The sequence below is a fragment of the Neopelma chrysocephalum genome, unplaced genomic scaffold, assembly GCF_003984885.1.
Source record: "Neopelma chrysocephalum unplaced genomic scaffold, ASM398488v2 Primary Assembly neopelma1_61c, whole genome shotgun sequence".
Lineage (NCBI taxonomy): Eukaryota > Metazoa > Chordata > Aves > Passeriformes > Pipridae > Neopelma > Neopelma chrysocephalum.
Genome location: NW_020897718.1, coordinates 415,025 through 436,117, shown reverse-complemented (window position 1 = coordinate 436,117; position 21,093 = coordinate 415,025). Strand labels below are relative to the sequence as shown.

General features: G+C 37.9%; 1 protein-coding gene across 8 annotated transcripts in view; it reads right to left on the bottom strand.

Annotated features, from left to right (window-relative positions):
• The window catches only part of LTBP1 (latent transforming growth factor beta binding protein 1), a 196,044-nt gene that overhangs the window by 80,375 nt on the left and 94,576 nt on the right, over nt 1–21,093 (bottom strand). For 7 of the 8 annotated variants that reach the window (XM_027682061.1, XM_027682064.1, XM_027682063.1 and 4 more), the window contains 3 exons: nt 19,495–19,772; nt 8,619–8,721; nt 2,276–2,347 (listed from right to left, as the gene is read on the bottom strand). In XM_027682061.1, coding sequence (XP_027537862.1) covers nt 2,276–2,347; nt 8,619–8,721; nt 19,495–19,772 — 453 coding nt within the window. The remainder of the gene's footprint in view (nt 1–2,275; nt 2,348–8,618; nt 8,722–19,494; nt 19,773–21,093) is intronic. The other variant, XM_027682066.1, reaches the window with a different exon arrangement.

Sequence of the window (21,093 nt, the reverse complement as noted above, 5' to 3'; positions counted from 1 at the left end):
CATATATCAACCACAAGTTATATTTAGAGTTTACAGCTTACTCTGACAGCAGTATAAAACAAACTATTTTAAAGCCTCATATTTCTTGCAGTGTTAGTTACTTGGTACAAAAATGTGTCAGGGGAAAATCTATCAAAATCCAATGCAAAAAACAATGACTAGCCTACCAGGTATGGATCTATTTCTGTACACTACCATGGCAGTACTTAGTTCCCTCAAATGCTCCTACCCAGAGACATTTGTTCTCCCTCCAGCCTGCCACTGCTCATTGAAGCAATTTCCTGGCCTAATACAGGCAACCTTCCACAAGTACCAGATAATTTTTAACCATCTGTAGATCCTGACTAAGAATCTTAGTTTCTATGGAATAAGATTTGCCAACACCTACAATCTCTTGAAACAAACTGAATGCCCTACACGCCTTCAAATGCCTGCTGGGTTGCTGCTGTGTAGGAAACCATTGTGTGGGGTTTGTGCTCAACTACTGAAGGTACCAAAAGCTCCCTTCTCTCCTGGATCATGCTCAGAGGGATGCCATGATGGCATCATGGCATCTTCCAGACACTTTCTGTGCTCAAAGTTAGAAAACCTCTCTTTTGCAGACTCCGAAAAGCCTCACGAATAATATGCAGAATGAGACAATCTCCTTCAAAATAGCTGGAAATATCTTGCTGAAATATATACACCACCCGTGTGTTTAATTTGAGGCATGAAAAGGTGGCCCATTTATGACTCACACTCACCTCCTTCATCTTTTCACTTTTCAGTTCTCATTAGTAAGTTACAATCAACATCTCCCCATCCCTTTTATTTATTAGGAGGACTCTATAGTTTTTCACTGCAGAGCAGGGAGCAAGCTCCTGAGATGCAATTGGCAGCTCTCCTCCATTTAGTTTTTACTATTTTGACCCACTCCAATTTTCTCTTGCAGTCTTCCAAAAGCTCCTACCCTGCAAGCTGGTAAACCACTAGGCAGAGGCCAGAGCAGCAGATCGGCTCAAGTGGCTATATTGCAGATAGCAGCTCAGATCTCCCTCAGCAGTGCAACAGCATGACATTTGTTTTTAATTCTCTATGAACTTTATTATTTTGGTTGGTAAATAATTTCTTCATGCAACTGGCTATTGTACATTCCCTCATCAGAATGTTAAGTGAAAGTTTTCAGTTAAATAAGATTAACTTTATGTTCAAAATGCCTACAAATATCCTTTAACATCAATTACTCTTTCATTTTTTCCTGCTCTCCACCACCACTACTTTTTGTTGGGACCTCTTTTACCCTTGCTGTATCAACAATGATTAACAAACCTGACCACAGCAATATCAGTCTCACTTGAACTCATTTTTCCCTTATTTCCCAAATCTCTCTCCAGAGTACCACTGCAAGACTGCTCATATCTTCTCAGGCCTCCTTCTTGTTTGCTCGTGCTGTGCCAAACAAGTCAGACAAGCAATTAAAGTTTTTCCTACATCGTCATCTGGCACCTCTGTCCAGTGCTCAAAGATACACAGAAAGAATGATCATATGTCTATGGGTATCTCTTCACCTTCGTCAGATAGAGATGCCATAGGCCAGGAGAATGTAAATGTCCCAAGCCTTTCTTTGTAGCTTCATGATCATGCGGATCCCACAACCCTGTATGTTTTGATAACTTCTATGTTTACAGCCAAAAAATAATACAGTCTAATCTTGGAGTAACAACTTATACACTGTCTAACTCCACACATCCTCACCTGCACTACGCACGATCTGGAAGTATGTGGGTCACTGCTTTACAAGGCAGCCAGGTGCACGTGCTTTTCATCTTCATCTTGCCAGGGACACTGTCTAGCTTTTCTCAGTACTGTTGTGTCTAACCTCTAAGTCCAAAAGAATTTTTCTCTGATTACTCTAAACTTCCAGGATTATAAAAATTATTCTATATTGCTAGTTTCCTCTGATTTAACTAAGTGAACAGATTCACTGTTCAGCAAAAAACCTGACAGAACAATGTCTTTATACTGAAGAGCAAAGTAAATGGATCCTTATGAAATCATCTTTATACATCATCAAAGAAAATGAGACTATAAGTAAAAGTTTTTAAAGTTTTTTGCCCTGGAGGCAAAAAACCACTCTATACAGTTGCCAGTATTTGGAAAGAGTTAAAAGTAGCCTCAACATTTTTGCTCAAACACAAATCAATAAACTGGATTCATTCATCTAAGTCATAAATATCAAAGAATCTGTCACAGAAAACAAATACACAAACACAATCAATTGTGGACACTATCATACCTTGACAAAATGTAGCATTGATCCTCTTGAAGCCTTGTGGGCATTCCATCATAGGACTGTATCCATGGTAAGCTGAAGAAAAAAATTATATCAGTTAAATAATGCTAATTTATATGCTTATTTCCAGAGCCTGACAGCCAAATTATCATATAACTAAAAAAAAAAAAATCCAAGTTTTTTTGATGCTTGGTTAAGCATAAAAGATAAAAAAATTAAAATTAAAGGTTGTACAGGTAACCTTAATTCCATCTCTTTCCATATATTTACCACTTAAAATTTCAGTTATACAGTCAAATTTGTATTTTTTTTAAAAACAGAAACCTTTGAAATCAGAACATTATCATTCATAATATTTGTCCTCAAATATTCAAATAACTACTTTTGCAAACAAGCTACAAATATCATGCTGGGAAAAGATAAAGTTGAAGATTCATCATGGAAACTCAGTGATGGTTTTATAACTGAAAGCAGTTTTAGAAAGCAAAAGTATCTTCAAATGTTAAGCAAAATTGTTGGGTACCAGTTCTCCTGCCATGTTGAATTAAAAAAATACCTGAAATCCAGAGCAAATAGATACAAATAAACTTTTAAAATAAGGGGCAAGGGGAAAGAAGGAAAAGGCACATCTGTGATTACAAAGCTGTTGAATTTTAGAAGACTGAACTTCACTTACTGGCTGATCAGTGCAAACTACCACAGACATAACACTGCAAAGCAATGAGTGAATTCAATTTTGCCAAAATAGAAAGTGTTCAGTTAATCCGTTTTTTATTTCTCTTTATTGGTTTTTTCTTTCCTTAAGGTTGCTTTTGAGACTACAGAAAACTGTGTATTGATTCTTAAACATCATAAATAAGAGCAGTAACTTCTTTGCACAGTTATGCACTAAAATCTAACTTCTTGACGAAGTCCAGTAAGTTGTTAAACATACAGGACTAAACTTTTGGCACTACGATCACATACATGTCTTTGCTAAGAGTCAAGAGAGTTTTTCATAATTTGCTACAACAGAGATACCTTACATTTTGTCACATCTTTCAGTTTCCTTTGGAAGTGTTCTAAATGTTCAGTAGATAAAAAAAAAGAACTTAAACCAAACCAGCCAAACAAAAAACAACCCCAACAAAAAACCAGATGCAGTACTTTCCATCTTTACTGCATATAAATTGTCAAATAAGACAGAACAACTGAGTAACAATGTTGTTGATTGGCTTCACACTACGTAATGCCTGAATTGCACATTTATCCCTGCAGCTTATTTTAAAACCCGTAACTGGTTGACTGTAACAGTGGGGGGAAAAAAAGGAAGAAAAAACCCAATAATTATTTTCATCACTTCTAAGCATTTTCCTATTATTTGGAAAAATTTGAGTCATGATCCTGAGTAGCACTTTTGGAGTGAGATAGTTTTATTCCAAATTGCTGTAATTTATTTAAAATAATTACTCAATTAGAGCATTAAGATTCTCCTTAGATATTGCATAAATTACAAAATGGTTAAACACAAAAATAGTACAGGCTAGAACACAGCAACAATATTATTAAAGTTTTGAACACATATTTTCCATCTTTACATTGATTACAACCATTTTAACTTAACCCAAAATTTGGAAATTTTTTCTCTTCAAGTGGCAGCTACAATCTTTTCACAATGTTAACATTAAAACCAGTTGAAATTTAAGGTGAGATTTACAAAAGCACAATGGTCTAGTCCCCCCAAAAAATCAGTGAAACTCCTAATAGTTATGTTGGCAGAGTCTGACTCATAATTGCACTCATTACATCCTAACTGATCTGTGTTTACCATTACAGACCCGATTCAATTCTCACTAAAACCAAGTGAGATATCCTGCAGTGCAGCCTGATGAACAAAAACAGAGGAAGAGCAGAACTCGTCCAGTTGTAGATGGAGACTAGCCCATAAGGTATGCCAGGCCTTTTCCAGTGCTGCAACACATTTTCCCTTCCAGGATGACTCAGCTGCTCTAGAAAGTGCAGTGGTGGAGTGAGGTCAGAGTTTTTTAACCTCTCCCTCCCTCCTCATCCTCCTACTCCCACACTGAACGGGAAATGGCAGCTTATTAGCAGCTGTTTTCTTCCTTCTACAAAGAGCAGAAATGTTAAGTGGGTCACAGTAGAGCGAGGAGCTTGTTCAGTGATGCCTAGTGATCCATGTGGGAGCTGGATGGAGTCCTACATTACTTACCCTTAGACACTTACACTCAGACAACCTGTTTGTAATTATTAACTGTTAAGAAGAAGCCTGACCAAACATAACATTCCCCATGTAACACAGAAATGCACTTTATCTTAAGTGTTGTCTTCTGTAGAAGCCCTCAAAAATGGAGATCTGTTCCAAAATTTCTTCTCTTGGTTTTCAGTAAAACTGAATAACCCATAAACTTACAGACATGGGAGCTGTCTCAGGCCAAGGCGCTTAATTTTGCAATAGGACAGAAGTCCTGACTGGGCAGTGGCTGTAACCCAAAATATTCAAGTACATCTCTACAAAGTGACAGAGCCCTACTTAAGACCACGGGAACAAGACACACATAAGCTCACGCATGTCCTCAAGTAGTTGACTGAAGTGAGAAGAAAGTGCCTGCTAGTGAGACTGAAGTATATGCTTAAATATTTTGCTAAAGTGTGTTACACAAAAGATCACAACCTGACTACATATTATTACAAAAACAGGTCAACCTTAAACTAAGTTTATGGAGCTTAAAACCATAAAAACAAAAGGAAGTCTGTTTGTTTCCAAAAAATTTACAATAAAAAGGGTAATACCAATTTACTGAGGTATCAGAACAGGTCAAAATTATATGGGACTGATGTGGGACTAATTTTGCCTGTTAAGACACTGCCATAGGTATCACTTAACTAACAACTCACTAATGATTTACTTGACTCCAAAGTTTTTCCATCCAACATCATATAAATTTATACATGTAAATATGTATGGATACTCTTTCTACCACTGAACCATTCTCATTGTTGTAAAATTAAAAATACTTGATGAACATAAATCCTTCAGCATCCACTCCATACTTCCATTAAGTCTTATAATAAATTTACATTTATCTTTGAAAATTGTTTACTCTACAGAAGCATAACACTTTGATACTGGCATGAGGCTTAGTTTGACACCTATGCCCTAAGGACACTTAGGCCCAGATTCAAAACAGATTTAGAGGTTGAAGTTGTGTGCCTAAGTTCAAACTGAACATCTATAAAATTCTAAAATGCTGTAAGATCACTTAAACACCTTCTAAACTCCAAATTTATCACCTAAAGTTCTTAGAAATCTGAAAATTCACCATTTGCACCCATGCAGGCTTGCCATAAGACATGGCATGATTGAATAGTATCATGTGTAGAATCATTCCTAAATCAAAGCTGGCCTAGAAAAAACACCTATACCGCTACCAAAGCTCCCTGACAGATTTAATAAATATTCCTGAAGCATTTTAATCTGGAGAAAACAGTCAGCCCACCCTTCTCCTTCTCCCTTCTTAAAACACTAATGTAGAGTGAGAACTCCCACCTAGAAAGATGAGAAATGTATCTGATTATGTCTAGGAGAAACAAACGCTTACTTTCCAGGAATGCTTTAATCAGAAGTAGAGGATTATTCCAAGTGACAACATTCTCTGTCTCCTCTTGAGATCATACAGTTACATTAAAAAAAAACAATTCCAAATTGAGCCAGAAAGCAGGAGTGAGCATGACTCATACCGTAAGTAATTAAGGACTCTGGGAAAGAGTCCTGTTCCAAGAATTGTTCCTACATTTTATGGGTTAGGGTATCTCCTCATAGGTATAAAATGTAGATTAGAAATTATTCTGGCAGATAAAGGAACTCTGAAGTGTCCCATCTTAAGCAAGTGTGCTAGCCATTAAGCTTTTATAACAAAAAGACATTGCTCATCTCATTAGCATTTTAAAAAAAAGTATTCTTACTCAGTGCTTCGAAAAAAGGGTGCTGGACTTCCTTTCAGGAGAGGTTTTTAGGTTGAGTTCAGGCACTTTTCTGCACCCATCTAGGAAGCATCTGTGGATCAGGATTTCAGAGCTGGTTTGCCCCAGTGTTTCCTTGATTGCTTGCTCTTAACACCATGCCAGACATGTTGGTATTAAAGATCTGCCTGACCAACACATCGACTGTGGATTCCAGGCTGAGACAACCACTGTTTTACCTCAGCAATGAAGAACTAACAAGTAGACTTCACTTCAAACCAGAAACTAAAAAATTTGTATTAGTATTTCCAAACAGTTTTTGGTTGAATCATCCCAGAAACTACAGGCCTGTCAGTCTCACTTCAGTGCCCGGTAAAATCATGAAAAATATTATTCTGGGAAATACTGAAAAACACCCGGAGGACAACGCAGTCATCAGTCACAGCCAGCACAGCTTCATGAGGGGGAAGTCCTGGGATCATCAAGTCCAACTCCTGGCCCTGAACAGGACAGCCCCAAGAATCACACCATGTGCCTGAGAGCATTGCCCAAATGCTTCCTGAACTCTGGAAGGCTTGATGCCGTGACCGCTTCCCTGAGGAGCCTGTTCCAGAGCCCAACCACCCTCTGGGTGAAAAACCTTTTCCTAATATCCAACCTAAACCTCCCCCGACACAACTTCATGCCATTCCCTCAGGTTCTATCATTGGTCACCAGAGAGGAGAAATCAGTGCCCGCCCCTCCATTTCCTCTTGTGAAGAAGTTGTAGACTGCGATGAGGTCTCTGCTCATTCTCCTCTTCTCCAGGCTGAACGAGCCAACTGACCCCTCAGCTGCTCCTCTTATGGTGTTCCCTCAAGGCCCTTCAATGTCTTCATAGCCCTCCTTTGGATGCTCTCTAATATTTTATATCCTTCTTGTGTTGTGTCACCCAAAACTGCACACAGTATTCAAGGTGAGGTCACCCCCGTGCAGAGCAGAGCGGGACAATCCCCTCCCTCGACTGGCTGGTGATGCTTCGCCTGATGCCCCCCAGGACACAGTTGGCCCTCCTGGCTGCCAGGGCACTGCTGACTCATTTTTGACTTGCCATCAACCAGGATCCCCAGGTCCCTTTCCATGGCATTGCTTTCCAGCATCTCATTCCCCAGTCTGTCCATACATTCAGGGCTGTCCCATCCCATATGCAGAATCTGGCACTTTTCTTTGTTAAACGCCATACAGTTGGCATGCATGGCCCTGTTAGAAACTGTATTTACATAATACAGGAATAAAAATTCAGGTACCTGAGTCTTATTAACTATGACCCCAAGGAGGCTCTCTCCCTGAAGCACATCAGAAAATAAACATACTCCAACGCATGAAAATTAAATGCTTCATAAACTAGCAGATCAGACTGAGTCAGCATAAATTATGTCAGTCTCCTATGGAAGGAGGAGTCAGAGAAATAGAAGTAAAAGTAGGTTTTCTGCTGGAATTGTATTTACATCTACATTAAGACATGCCAACAAAATCATGCTTCCAAAAAGATCTAACACTGAATATGTTTCCAACATCGCTATCTGTACAAATAACAGGGTCCTAGATAACCTAGATAAGAATGACTGCAATCTCCTGCCCTATTTCTGGCCCACTAAATGCAGGTCCACTCCATCTGCAAAACCGAGATTACATTACCTTTACCCCTATTCATTTAATGATGAAAATATGACATGACACAGGAGTATTGTTATTCCTGTGCAACAATAACATAATTCACAGAAAGTTTAAGAGACTATCTTCACCTATCATGCAAAAAATTTGAAATTCTTTTTCCTTATAATACGATGTCAAATCATAGTAAAATGGTGAAAGAAGTCTTTGTCATTGTCTAATTGTTGGGGAAGATATTTCAAAAGCAGGGGAAAAAAAGTAACTGACAATTTAGAGCCTGGAAGATCTTGGCTCCAAACTTGAAAGTTCATCTGCAGTCCCAAGACGTCACTGCATTCTCTCCAAGCAGTAACTGGCGCCTCTATAATTTAAGATTTCTGTGCAAACTTGAAAAAAAAATAAGTCCAGCTGGAAAAGGCAAGATGATTCAATGTGATTATTCTTCCTGCACTGAGAAAACACAACAGTCTACCACTGAGTGAAAGGAGGAAGAAGGGGAGAAAAAACCCAACAATGTCAACTTTGCTGGCTGCACTGAGTGCCTGCATAATGTAACCCTGCTGGCATGCAGGGGAATTCCAGTTTCTACAACCTGTTCCTAATCAAATCATAGCACATTCTTTCTACTAGGTTCCTTTTGTTGTTTTTTTTCCTTAAAAAAAAAAGAAAATACTACTTGAGGGGGAAAAAAGGCATAAGCTGATCCAGAGAATAACAACAAAATAGCACTTACATGGCTTCTTGGGACATTTCTGGCATTTGTTAAAACCCCAGGAAGTACCCACGGTTCCACAGCAGTCTTCTTGCTTGGAAAGGCCAGGAAGTGCTTTGCCACACTGGAATAGTCAGGTAAAGAATACTCTGGTTAGTGATACTATAAAATGCTCACTTCTAGTACAATGCTTTTTCAGTCATCTTGGGTCAACCTCTCACTGAGACACTGAAGATTCACTGGAGCTCTTAGCTGAGCTTAAATGGTGCCTATGCATTGCAAAGGCTCTCTACACAGGCATGACTCAATTAGGGGACATTATTATCTTCCCCTGTGTCAACTTGAAAAGAAAGAGAAAGAAACAGAAGGAAACAATATGCCACAAGAATGACTGAGTATATTTCTAAGGTAGTGACTTACCACTGGCACCTATTCTCTACCTTCTTCCTCATCAAAACATCCTTGTCCACTTTTTCAGAAGCTATATAAATTGTCTCAAACACCTAATTACTCTCTTAGAGAAAGACAAAAACTATGACTATGGTTTTTATGTTATTTCCTACTAAATAGCCTCAATTTCCCATCAACTTATGTTTAATGTTTATGATCAGTTACTGAAAACTGCCAAACTTAACCACAGATTCTGCTGCTCAGACACTGAAGATAACACATGTAAGATGACTAAAGTTGAAATTAGTGATGCCTGTGTTACTCCAAAGAACTCTCTCCCTCTCCATGCAAATATTCAAATTAATCATGCAATAATTTCTGAGGTCAATTGTCATTCCCCCATCAATAATTTCCTTATTCTGCTTTTTATTAATAAGAATACTAATTTTCAGAAGCTTACAAGGTACTTGTAAGTACCTTGTAAGTACTTGTATGTTCTTGAATTCTGCAATTTTCTTCCATTTCTCATGGTAAAGAAAGCTTAAATGTATTTCAGATGCAGATGTTAAAAAAACCAAAACATCTAAACCTGCCAATTAGGTATAAAATGGAATGCACAGAAGTTCACAACAGCTGCCCTCAGTAATACTTTCAAAGCAAATGCTGATATAAATAAGCACTGCAGCAAACAATTCAAATGTGCCAAAGTGTGAATCCTCAGTACGGAGTGAATAGACTTTCCCTAATCTAATTCTGCTTTCTGACAGCATATAAACCTCTGACCCAAATGCTCACTGCCACTTAGCTTTTAGCTCAAGATAGCTGGCTCATCCTATGCCACAGGCTGTGGCCTTGCAGTTGCTTTCACTTCAGCTGGTAACCCAGTCACTCTGCAGTTCAGATTATGCTGAATGCACAGGCACTAATGGCTTCCTCCAACTTTTCTAAAATTTTTCCAGTGTGGTCTTGATCATATGGGCACACATGAGCCAATGATGTTTCTGAAGCAGTTACTCTCTGTAGCTCCATAGTGTGACTAGTAACAGGATAGCAAGCTACTCCACATCAGGGTTCTGAGTCATCAGAGGGTCCCCTCTGCATGGGGAGGGCCAGCAAGGCATCATCCTAGCCATCTTCTCTATCCTTTTCTCACAGATACTACCCCCAGGCAGCTCCTGAAATATCTCTGCAACAAAGCAGCCCCAGTACACTATTTAAACATCAAACTGCAATGTGCAGCCTACAGCAGCTCAGCACTTACTGCACGTGAAGCTTAGACATCTGTCAAGGGATGTGCAAGAAGCTGGAATGACAGCCACACATGTCAAAGTTTTTGGCACTACGGCAACTTAGCACAGTTATGGTGTGCCTCTGTACACCACCCATATATGGGGTGCCACCACTTGTGCTTTGAGTCTCGTTTTAGGGTGACACATGAACAGCAAAAACAAGAGTGGCCAAAAAGATTCAGAAAGACTGTTCAATATTGTGCAACTTTATGAGTCTATTTTCAATTGCTGCCTGCAGAGGGTCTGGTGACAAATTTTCTGATGTTGCAAGGGGTGAGAAACAGTCCTCGCCTGGATGGTATTTAGCTGTGTTAAAGCAGGAAAGTATCTAAGCAAGTCTCACCTTCCAGATACTGGCCCAGGCTTACATTATATGAACACATCTTTCAGCTGTCTTGCACTAGACTAACCATTCCTGATCAGTCGGAGTCTGCTGAGTTGTTTCCTGAAGCAACTCTCAGCCTGGTACTTCACAAAGGCCATCAAGATGCAAAAATGGGGAATTCTGCACGACTCCCTCTACTGTAGCAGCTCGGCTGTTTTCAAAACTGGAACTAGCTCTTCCAAGTGCCCCTAGCTAGATGATATACAGATTGTGCTGCAGTTCCCAGAAGCTTAAAAATCTTTCAGCTGGAGAAAACTCATAATGCTTCCTCCAAGTGGCTACACTAAAACTTTAGAGAATTCATATTATATCCTTAAACAATGCTGGTTTTCTCAACCTGTGTCCCAGGTGAGCATGCTCCAGGAAGGACCATTTTACATTATAACCACAGCTATTCAGTTTTACTTTATAATTACAGACGTTCAACCCTTTTCCTAGAACTGAGACTGCTTTTTCAAAGACAAAGAAGCCACTTATTAAAGTCGCACACTGTGGTTGTTATCAAGAGTCAGCTAAAGCATGTTGCACTCAACTCTTCTTCCCGCAGTGTATATTGCTTTTACAACTCTCCTCTTTCTGAAAAAAAGTAGAAGGAATCAAGGTTGGTGCTGCACCTCCCCTTAGGATCTCAGAAATGGAGCATTTGGGCAGTGAGGCACATTACCTAAAACCCAGTGTTTCTCTTCAAGGTCAAAAGCCTCAAGGACACATTCCAGCAGTTCACATGTGTCAAGGCAAGATTCCACTAACCTGAGAGCCAACATTGCATCACGAACTGGCCCTTCCCCCCCCCCCCAGAATAGAAAAGGTGTCATTTAATAGTAATAAATTAAAAACATAAAAAGCAAAGAAGGAGGGGAGAAAAATAAAGTAGTGGAGGAGGAGGAAGATGAATTGAAGCCCACTTATAGTTTAGGTGTGGTGCTACAGCATTTGCACTCTACCAAAAATCATGATCTCTGTGGTCATAACTTCTTCAAATTTCCATATAAAAACCATGAGCAAAAATAAGGATGCCAAAGTCTGAGTCATCTGGCAACTGTAGTTTGTAGTCCTGTCAGTAAAAACTGGCAATGATTAAAGCTGCTGCTCCCACTGCCTCTATGGTGAATTAAAGCTTGAAGAATCAATGATAATTTGGTTAACATCCAGATCATTGTAGAAACTGGCCAGTGAGAAAAAGCAACTGCCACATGGGACTCCCAGTGCTGTAAGATCTGTGTAATTTTGGAGCTATGTATCAGAAAACATGACTGTTCTGCAAAGTCCTAATCCAAGCAGAAACAAAGAGTTCTTCTACGCCTAGTAAACCCTGATTTTTCTGATACATCTAATAGTGCTTCACATACTCTCAATGCTCAAGTCACTGCAGAGTTTTCTAGCCCATTGCATTTTCCTAAGATACTCTCCCCCTTTCACAACCCTTAAGCATCTATGAACTGAAGCTCTGTTTCTACAGGTCTCAAAAACTTTTATAGGTAATTTCTTGCCACTTAAAAAGTCTTACCCACTTCCTATTACCAAGGGGAACTCATTAGTTTTTCAGCCAGTCTTTTCCAGTCTTTGAGTCACAAGTGACTGGAAACATAACTTGGGGGAATTCACAACTATTTTTTAGTTTATCTGACCATTCAACACAACTCCAACACACACATAAAAGCCTAAAATAAGCAGGAAAGCTAAACAGGCATACAGCTTGACTGTCCATGAAGATAATGCCATTCCCTAAGCCTAGGTTTACAATTTTCTATCCATCATCTATGTATATTTTAAATTAATCTAGTCTGTATTCCTGAGGGCTCCTGGAAAAGAGAACAGATTTTCATGAATGGTATCTCTGTCACAAGCTTAGGATTTGGAAATCACTCTTACTTGATCAGAAGGCCAAGAAGTCATGAAAGTTTCATATAAAAGAGCCCAACTGTGCTGAAAAAGGCTCAGCAGTAGCAGCAGTATGATGCACACATGGTACTGCTATAAAACAAAGTTCTTCCTGGGTAAAGAGCTCACAGACACTGAAAGTATTGTTTCAAATCCACATATTTTTCCCCATGCGTGCCTGGGCTTCTATGCCAATATTTTATATAACTGAAGGAAGTACTGAATATTCCCACTGGAAGACTGAAATTCTGGCTGACCCTGTGCTGGTGCATGAAGGCCACCCCAAGCCACATCACCTCTTTATTACTCTGTCCAGACTACAGCCTCTGCCTCATCTCCACAGTCTTGGAGTGCTAACAGTTGTGCACTGCCACCAGGGTTTCATGTGTTTTCCAATGCTAAGGGAAAAGGAAGGATTATATCCTTGAAATCCCTCTGCTAAGGTAGTAGAGGAAATTTATTCTGTAAAGTGCAGTAGGGAGCCCAGTCTGGCAATTAGTCTCAGGACAAGAGGATTTTGGCTAGGGGACCATAACATTTCCTGGGACTCAGACACCTGCGTGACCCATCCGCAAATCCCTGTCACAAGCTGTTAGTTAAAACCACAATACAGGCATAAATAAAGGGTTGTCATATGATTAACTATGATTGAAATTGATAGGTGCTTTGCCTGAGTTAATAGCTAATGACTCCGGGATTCAGCTCAAAAGACTGTATTTCACATACCACAATAGGAGAAGTGAATGGATACACTGTTTAACTTTCTGTAAACTATTCAACAGGCACAGACCTCGGATTCTTGCTTCTTTTTTTTTTTCCCCTATAGGCACAACAAACAGAGTAAGAAACCTCAAACTTAGTAAACTGCATTACTGAAACCATTAACAAACACACTTAATTAGCTTACTGACCAGCTGAATGACAGGTTGTTACAAATGAAGAGTATTATACCATGTAGCACTGGCTCACTAACAGGCATTGTCTCATAAGCAGAGGAGAGAAACTTAAATATTTCCAGACTTTCTAGAAGAACTGGTAAAGAATTTGTTTTGGCTTAAACAGAACATTCTTCATAGGCAAGTAAAAATTATCCAGCTTCCTTCTATTTGAGTAATTAAAACAGTGTTTGGAGTTTTTGGTATCTGATACATCTTTAATCTTCTGATATTTCAGAGTATTGATCTTGCAAAGAAACTATTGCGAATAAAGCATTAATCCTGGAAATGAATCCACACCAATTTCTGACAGTCTATTTGTTTAAGAACTTCAGAAGCCAAACCATGAGCTTCAAGGAATTCCAGACAGTTATTTTATGAGATGGTATTTTTGAGACTATTCTAAAGAAAAAAGGTTTTAAAAGTGCTCTAAGAGAACAAGTACCAGTATGAAGTACAAAACTGTGTAATTTTTCCTACCTAAAGAATATAAATAGGAAAGTTCATTTCATACAGCTGTCACAAAATGAAAATACCTGAAATTTACCTCCATAGGAAATGTTTTGTTAAATCTGAAGTTCAACAGCAATACTTATACAGTTGAATGAATAACTTCAAATGGCATATTACTACTGTAATCACCTCCACAGTATATACACTATGATCATATTGCATACAGCACTATCAATATGGTCGGTTAGGCATTAAGAGCTATCAACACATTTTGCTGTTCTGATTTCTAACCCAAAACCTTTGCTGCCTTTGTTTAATATTTCCCATTTGAAAAACTCATCAACTATCTAAGTCCAGTTCCTAAACACTTTATGTATATTCTCAAAGTTAAGTACCCGATCAGTGTATGCCCTTGTCTGAATAAGGTTACATAAATGCTTAATGATTTGCAGTCAGAATCTTTACCATGATACAAGTTGGTAATTTCTGACCTTTTCCAGCTGCCACCAGTCACTTGGCTTATTTTGTATTCTACCAAGTCTGACAGCAGACAGAAGTGTGTTGCTCAAACAAAAACAAATGTTTCCTGTAAAAGACATTACTGAAACACAGTATTAAATAAACCATTCCCATAGAAATTTATCCCACTTGAGATGCTGATTAACTAACATCTGTTGAGCAGGCACACCAAGCAGCATTTGAAACACATTTGAACACATATGTGCACTGAAAAATGGACAGCCCTTGTAATTTTCAGTAAAGTCTTCCCTAGTGTTCACCATTAATGTTTTTTAGCTTAATTAAAACAATTAATCTATCAAGATGTGCTTCTATTGTCTCCTATAGGTGTCATATTGTGATTTGATTCCTAACCATAGGAAAACACATGAATATACTTAGTTAACACTTCAAAGTGGTCTTAAGGGGTGAGAAAAGCAGTGCTTAACTATCTTTATATGAAGTTTGACAGATAGCAGGCATCTGCATTCTTTTCTTGATTTAAATGCAAAGTCACCATATGTAAAATCAACAGGACTCAAGAACACCAACAAAATCTTTACTAGATGCACCACTGACACTGTATAAGGTTTTTAGGAAGTAAGATATTCTGTGTCGTAAGGCATTTTTGTTAGAATTAAAATGAAAATCTGCAGAAAAAAAGAAGAAAAACATAATCTCCCTTATTTGCTTGCTTTTTAAGTACAACCAAGAGAATCAGTGGTCTAAGATGACCAACGCCTTGGATTTCAGAAATAAAGGACTACATGGCTGTAAAATATCTTTCAGGACAAGTCTCTATGTCCAGTCTTCAGTTTTTGAAGGCACCATAACATATAGTGCTCTCCAGAAATTTATTGTTTTCCATCTTAAGTGGGATTTTAGTCCTACTGCTTCCACTGTGTTCATTTCCCAAATTCAAGTCTTTATGTTCTCTGCATTATTTTCTATATAACAAGGTGCAAGTTTAGGTAAAGGTTTGTTTCCTATATCTTTATGACAACAGAAAGTTTCTGGCCTGCAGCTTAACTGTTAGTTTATGATATACCTTGCAAAAATATTTCTGGTACCAGGAAAGCCATACTTTTGTATGCGAGATATCATAGTAAGATATCATGTGACATGGTAAGCTACCCCAGAGCAATCACCACTAACATATTCTAGAGGAGAAATAATTGCTAAGCATTTCACTCAGAGAAAAGAGAGCAGCCAGGAAAAGTGAACTGACTTAAGTACAAAAGAGAACCATCCAAAACACTATTTTTAGTTATATTATTTTTTAAAAATTCAAATATTAATACTACTTTTATAGTTCTCTTTCCACTTTATTTACCAGTGCTGAGAACACTTCAGAAAACAGTCACAATAAAGCAACACATACATACACATGTATATGTATTTATGAAAACATGTGTCTTTATTTATCTATTCTAATCAAACTAGGAAATTTCATTCCTCTAGCCCCTCTCTGTCCTCTAAGCTTGTAGACTGACATCTTTTCACACATCTTTTACTAGCCTCTTCTCACCATTGCTGCCTTTGGTTACAGTCACTTATGATACTACAGACAGCTAAGCGAATAGAAGGTCTAGAAGAATTCCTATGTCAGTAATTAAAAGTCATCGGAGGCCTGATAACATGACCAGATTCTTTAACTATCTGTACCATAATGTCCTCTGAGCTTCAGTTCAACATGGCTCCAGTTGCTCACTTTAACAGTATGCATTCAGTTGGAAATTCACTGCAGAAAACACACTGTCTTGGAATTTGAGTATAGCGACTGTCCTACTGTTTTTGAATGAGATACATTAAGGGAATTTAACTAAGGTGGGGTGAGAAAGAATGTGCTGGGAGATGAAAAATATTCCACGGAAGGTTGTGAGAAAAACCTCAGAGCACTATAATCAAAAGACCTGTAACTGAAGAGCAGCTGAAATTTGAGGAAGAAGGAGAGAACAAGAGATGGAGAGAAACATAGAATGGTAGAAGTTACACATTCACACAAAACCACAAAAGAGATTCTGATACTTTTTTAATCTTGTGCTTTTAGCCTGGACAAGAGTCCTTACTAACTTTGTTGATTTGCTTTCAAGAGGCCACACACATATCCTTCCATCAATCTGCTCTATACACAATAAATTCATCTCTGATCCCAGGATATTTAATAAAAGATTTCTGAAGCCAAGTACACAATCCACCCTGCAAAAAAATGTATAAAAACTGATGATTGTTGAACAAAGTATGGATACCAAAATTATCCAGCATCAACTCCAGAAAGGACTTGCAACACACTGCTCCTAACAGGGAGACCTAAATTTAGTATCTCATCTGAACAGATAAAGAGAACCCTCAAATATAGCACAGCAAATATGAAGGAAACAAAAAACCTAATTCTTTTAGAATAGATCTATTTAAAAGTAAAAAAAAATAAAGTGTTTTTCCCAGTCCAAGGTATATTTAGCATACAAATAAATAATATGCACTGCCTGAGTGCAGGAAAAACAACATTTCGGATTCAAATTTGAATAGGCGACAAGTCACTTAGATCTACATGTATGGCAAGGTCTTAAATGAATGCTCTACAAAATGCCATCCTAGAACTCCAATTCGAAATTGAACCATTAAATTACATAACAAAAGGCATATCTGAAATCCTTACTATGCTCTTCTTCAAGACTGACATTGAAAGGATTGATGAAATTTGTAAAAAATGAGAACATGCACTATTCTAAAGTAGGAGGCACTACCCTTTCTTGAGAGCACTGCAAAGACACATTTTTCCAGGGGAATACTGAAAAAAAAATTATCAAAATTGGTGACTAAGCATTTAGTAGGATTCCAAGTCAGACACGAGGGCAATGGAAGCATATTGACCATTTTCTCCTCCTTTAAAAGGAGCACGCTACTGTCTTCCAGAGAGAGATGTAAGCTTTAGTTTTAAAACCATTGTAATGTGAGAGGCAGGCATAGGACACAAAGTTCTGGTATGTCATTCAAAATGCTTCACTCATGCATGCCTCAGAAACAACACACAGGAAATTATCAATCATGAGAGGTAGGAGATAAAAGACAGAGCACCTATTGCCAAGTGTAAGACCAAGGAAGGAATTTTGGATTCCTCTATATATGAGTACAAATAGAACTACAAACAGATACTAAACAACTATTAATTATCATAATTATTTCCAAATTTTTATGATTGTGCATCATAATGCCATGTTTGTTAGATTGCTCAGAGAGAAATGGTTGTTTGACACAGGCCCTGCTTCATTTTGTCATGTAAAATCCATGAACTTTATTTTGAACATGTGCTTCAACTGTTCTCAAAGAAAAAATTGAAGGTTTTCCTATTCCTTAAACAGACAAGCACAAAGAGCTCATCAGTGTAAATTCATTGTAGATCCCAAATCAAGCATTCAAGAATTAGTGAATACTAGCCTATGACATTCCATACTCAAACTTAACTCTGGTGTTTTAGAAACATTTTCTGTGCACTATGACACTTAAATTTGCTTCTTCCACAGCATTTTTCAGAATTAATTATTTTTCATTGCCCTCATGAGAGGGTCTAGCATGGTCTAGTGGGGGGCGTTGGGACTAGATGATCTTTAAGGTTCCTTCCAACCCCTTAACATTCTATGATTCCAGAAGGTAACTGTTTTCACTACTTACCATCTGACAATCACACTACATTGCCATCACCCAGGTCTGTCAGCATCCTGCTTCTACTCCTGTCTGTTCCCCATTACCGCTCCTTTCCAAAGTCTCTTCCTTGCCCATTTGTGAGTGAGGAAGTGAGGTCTCTTCTCTTTTTTCTTTTTTCTTTTTTTTTTTAAATTGGGGGCCAGGGTGTTGCACACTGCTTAAGAGGCTTTAAAAAATTTCAGTGACAGCTCAAAGAAACAGCTAGAAGATACACTTGTAAAGGGCACTTTGCTCCAGTCCAGCATTTCAGGGAAGATGGGTGCCATCCCTCTGAGGGGAAGGCAGACCATGGTGAAATCTTTGGATAATTTTGCTGCCAACATCCTACAAATGTTTGTGGAATATACTGAAAATAGATATAATTTCAGATGTTTGAAAATTGGCTAACTTTGGGTACATATTACTGAAAGGACCGAAAGCAGAGTGGCATTTGTGATAAATTTAAAATTCAAATCTTCAATTATAAAGTCGTAAAGTAATTTTTTAGCCTGAGAACAACAATATATTCATTCTCTAACACTGCCTCCCAAAACAAGTGATTTTTCTGAAACCTCTCATAAAATTTCAGTCTGAAGCACACATTCAGCTTAAAAACACTGGATCTGAAAAGTTAAATTTCAGCAAGGTGATAAGCAATAAATAACAGGATTTTACTAACTTTTTAACAGTCTCTTTACATATCCTTATCATCTCAGTGTATATTTAAATATATATGGAAAAATAAAAAACTGTCTATCTTATGAAAATGCTTTCAGGAGTTGAAAGAAGATACACAATTTTGGATAGTCATATGCAAAACCTGATGTAAAAAATTATTTCTAACTGAACTAAGGTTTTTCTACCCCATTCAATGGTCATATTTCAACAGATTCAAAACATTACCCTACAATAATGTAGAACACATAGAGATGCTGAATAGGAATTTCCATAAAAACGGCAACTGCTTAAAAAATACTGGCTGTTGAGATATATATGCAAAAAGACTCATTAAACCAAAGGACAGTAAAAACTGTGGAAAATGGTGTAACCTTAGTTGTTCAATCAGGGAAGTTAGAGATAGGATTTAAGTCATGGGGTTTTTTAATTTGGAGAAATAGCTTATAAATGGAGAAGCTGTGGCTAGAATAACTGAAATCAAAATGTCAGGAATCCAAGACTGTTGAAAATAAAGACAGTAGCTTGAAGGAGAAAGAGGTTCAGAAAAATTTTCTTTTGTAAGAATTCTACATTCTCAAAATAATTTTCTTTCAGAAAACAATGTCAAATGTGTCCTTTCCCAGCAATTGGTGATTTTTTTTTCATTCTTTTATAATATTGTTTTAAAGCTACCTGTCTTAAAAGCCTTAGCAAACATTTCTTACCTGTGTCCCAACAGTCTCCTGAAAGCAGCGCCCAAGCTGAGTTTTAACTGAAACAGGAAACATATGAGGAATGGGTTGTTGATTTGTGTAAGTTGTATGTCCTTTCTGGGTCTTCTGATATGGAAGACCTTGGTAAGAGACCTGTGGATGTACTGGCTGAGGTACTTTCGCTTTTTGTCCTGTTGATGTGCTGTCAATTCTTGAAACTTGATGGATCTGAACTGAGGCTTCTGGGGGATGTTTCACATGGATATTCACTATGTTAGGAGGGAACTTCACTAAAATAATTGAAGGAAAAACATATAAAAAAATTGGTAATAAAATATGTGAAAAATATATCTTAGGCACCTCTAAGACATTTCTTTTTTGTACATCAGAATTTTTACAGAGTGCCTTAAAGCAATGAAATGCTGAAATATAAATGAAGCCCAAATTTGGGGGTTAGAGGGAAGGCTGAAAGAATGCATAGAGCCTCACTAACAAAGCAAGAAAATGAAAACTCTTCACATAGGAAAGAACAACATTATAAGATTGTAAAGACTGCTACATAAACATGGATGTCCAAATTGGCTGGTATGACATTAATATTTGTGGTCATACTGTGTAATAAGAATCCCATTCAAAGTTCCAGAACTCAAACTCTACTGGGTTATTTTTGGATATATAGTAAGCTTTATTTTCTTTTTCAGATCCATCATCTTTCTCTGGAACACAGAAAAAGCTTCAGATTTCAACCCTTCACCTTTATGTACCTGCCAAGTCCTGAGATTGCCCCTGCAAGAGTTGCCAGCATCTGAACCATCTAAAATCACCACTCCCTTTGTTGAACTTTGAATTCAGGGTTTGGCAGATAAAGACGGAGGAAATTATTTTCAGATACTTCCATTTTTAAATACGGTTGTAGTTTTAAGTATGTAGTTTGAGTATGTAGACTGAGACCCTCCAGTCAATGTAATCTGCACAGAATTGCTTATGATGCTCAGGCCTCTTTTCACTGGAGCACAAAATGCCCTTTAAAGATGTAATTCAAATTATTACTGGCGTGGGCAGGGAGAAGAGGTGTGTAAAACGTTTTATAGTTTGTAAGCTGCATAACAAAGCTAGCGTTTCCTGTGTCTGGCTCGATCTCCCATGTCATACATTTTTATGTATGAAGAGGAATCCCTTCAACTAGTTTCTCTAGCTGCTAAATCTAAAAAATATCTTAGTCCTCAAAAGAAATCAGTAATTGCTCTACTTTAATCTATCAATCCAACCAGAGATGTTCAGATGCTGAAAACATCAAATTTAGGCTGGGTCCTCCCATGCAGTATTACTACCACAATCCTCTCCAGATCTTGGATCACTGCCTAGATGCGCTGATTTTTATTTCTGCCAGCCATTTCAGGATTAATTGTTTTATTAAAGAAATAAAATATTCCTCTCTCAACAATCCAACATTCTCATTTGTGCATAGAAAGAGAAGAAAAGGCATTGTGACTGCTAATGGTTCCTATGAGGACTTGAAGGTCTGATTCAAGAGATCAGACTCTTTAGCAATGAGAAATCTATTGTGCATTTTAAGAGAGGAACTCTAGATTTGACAAACAACTGTATCTT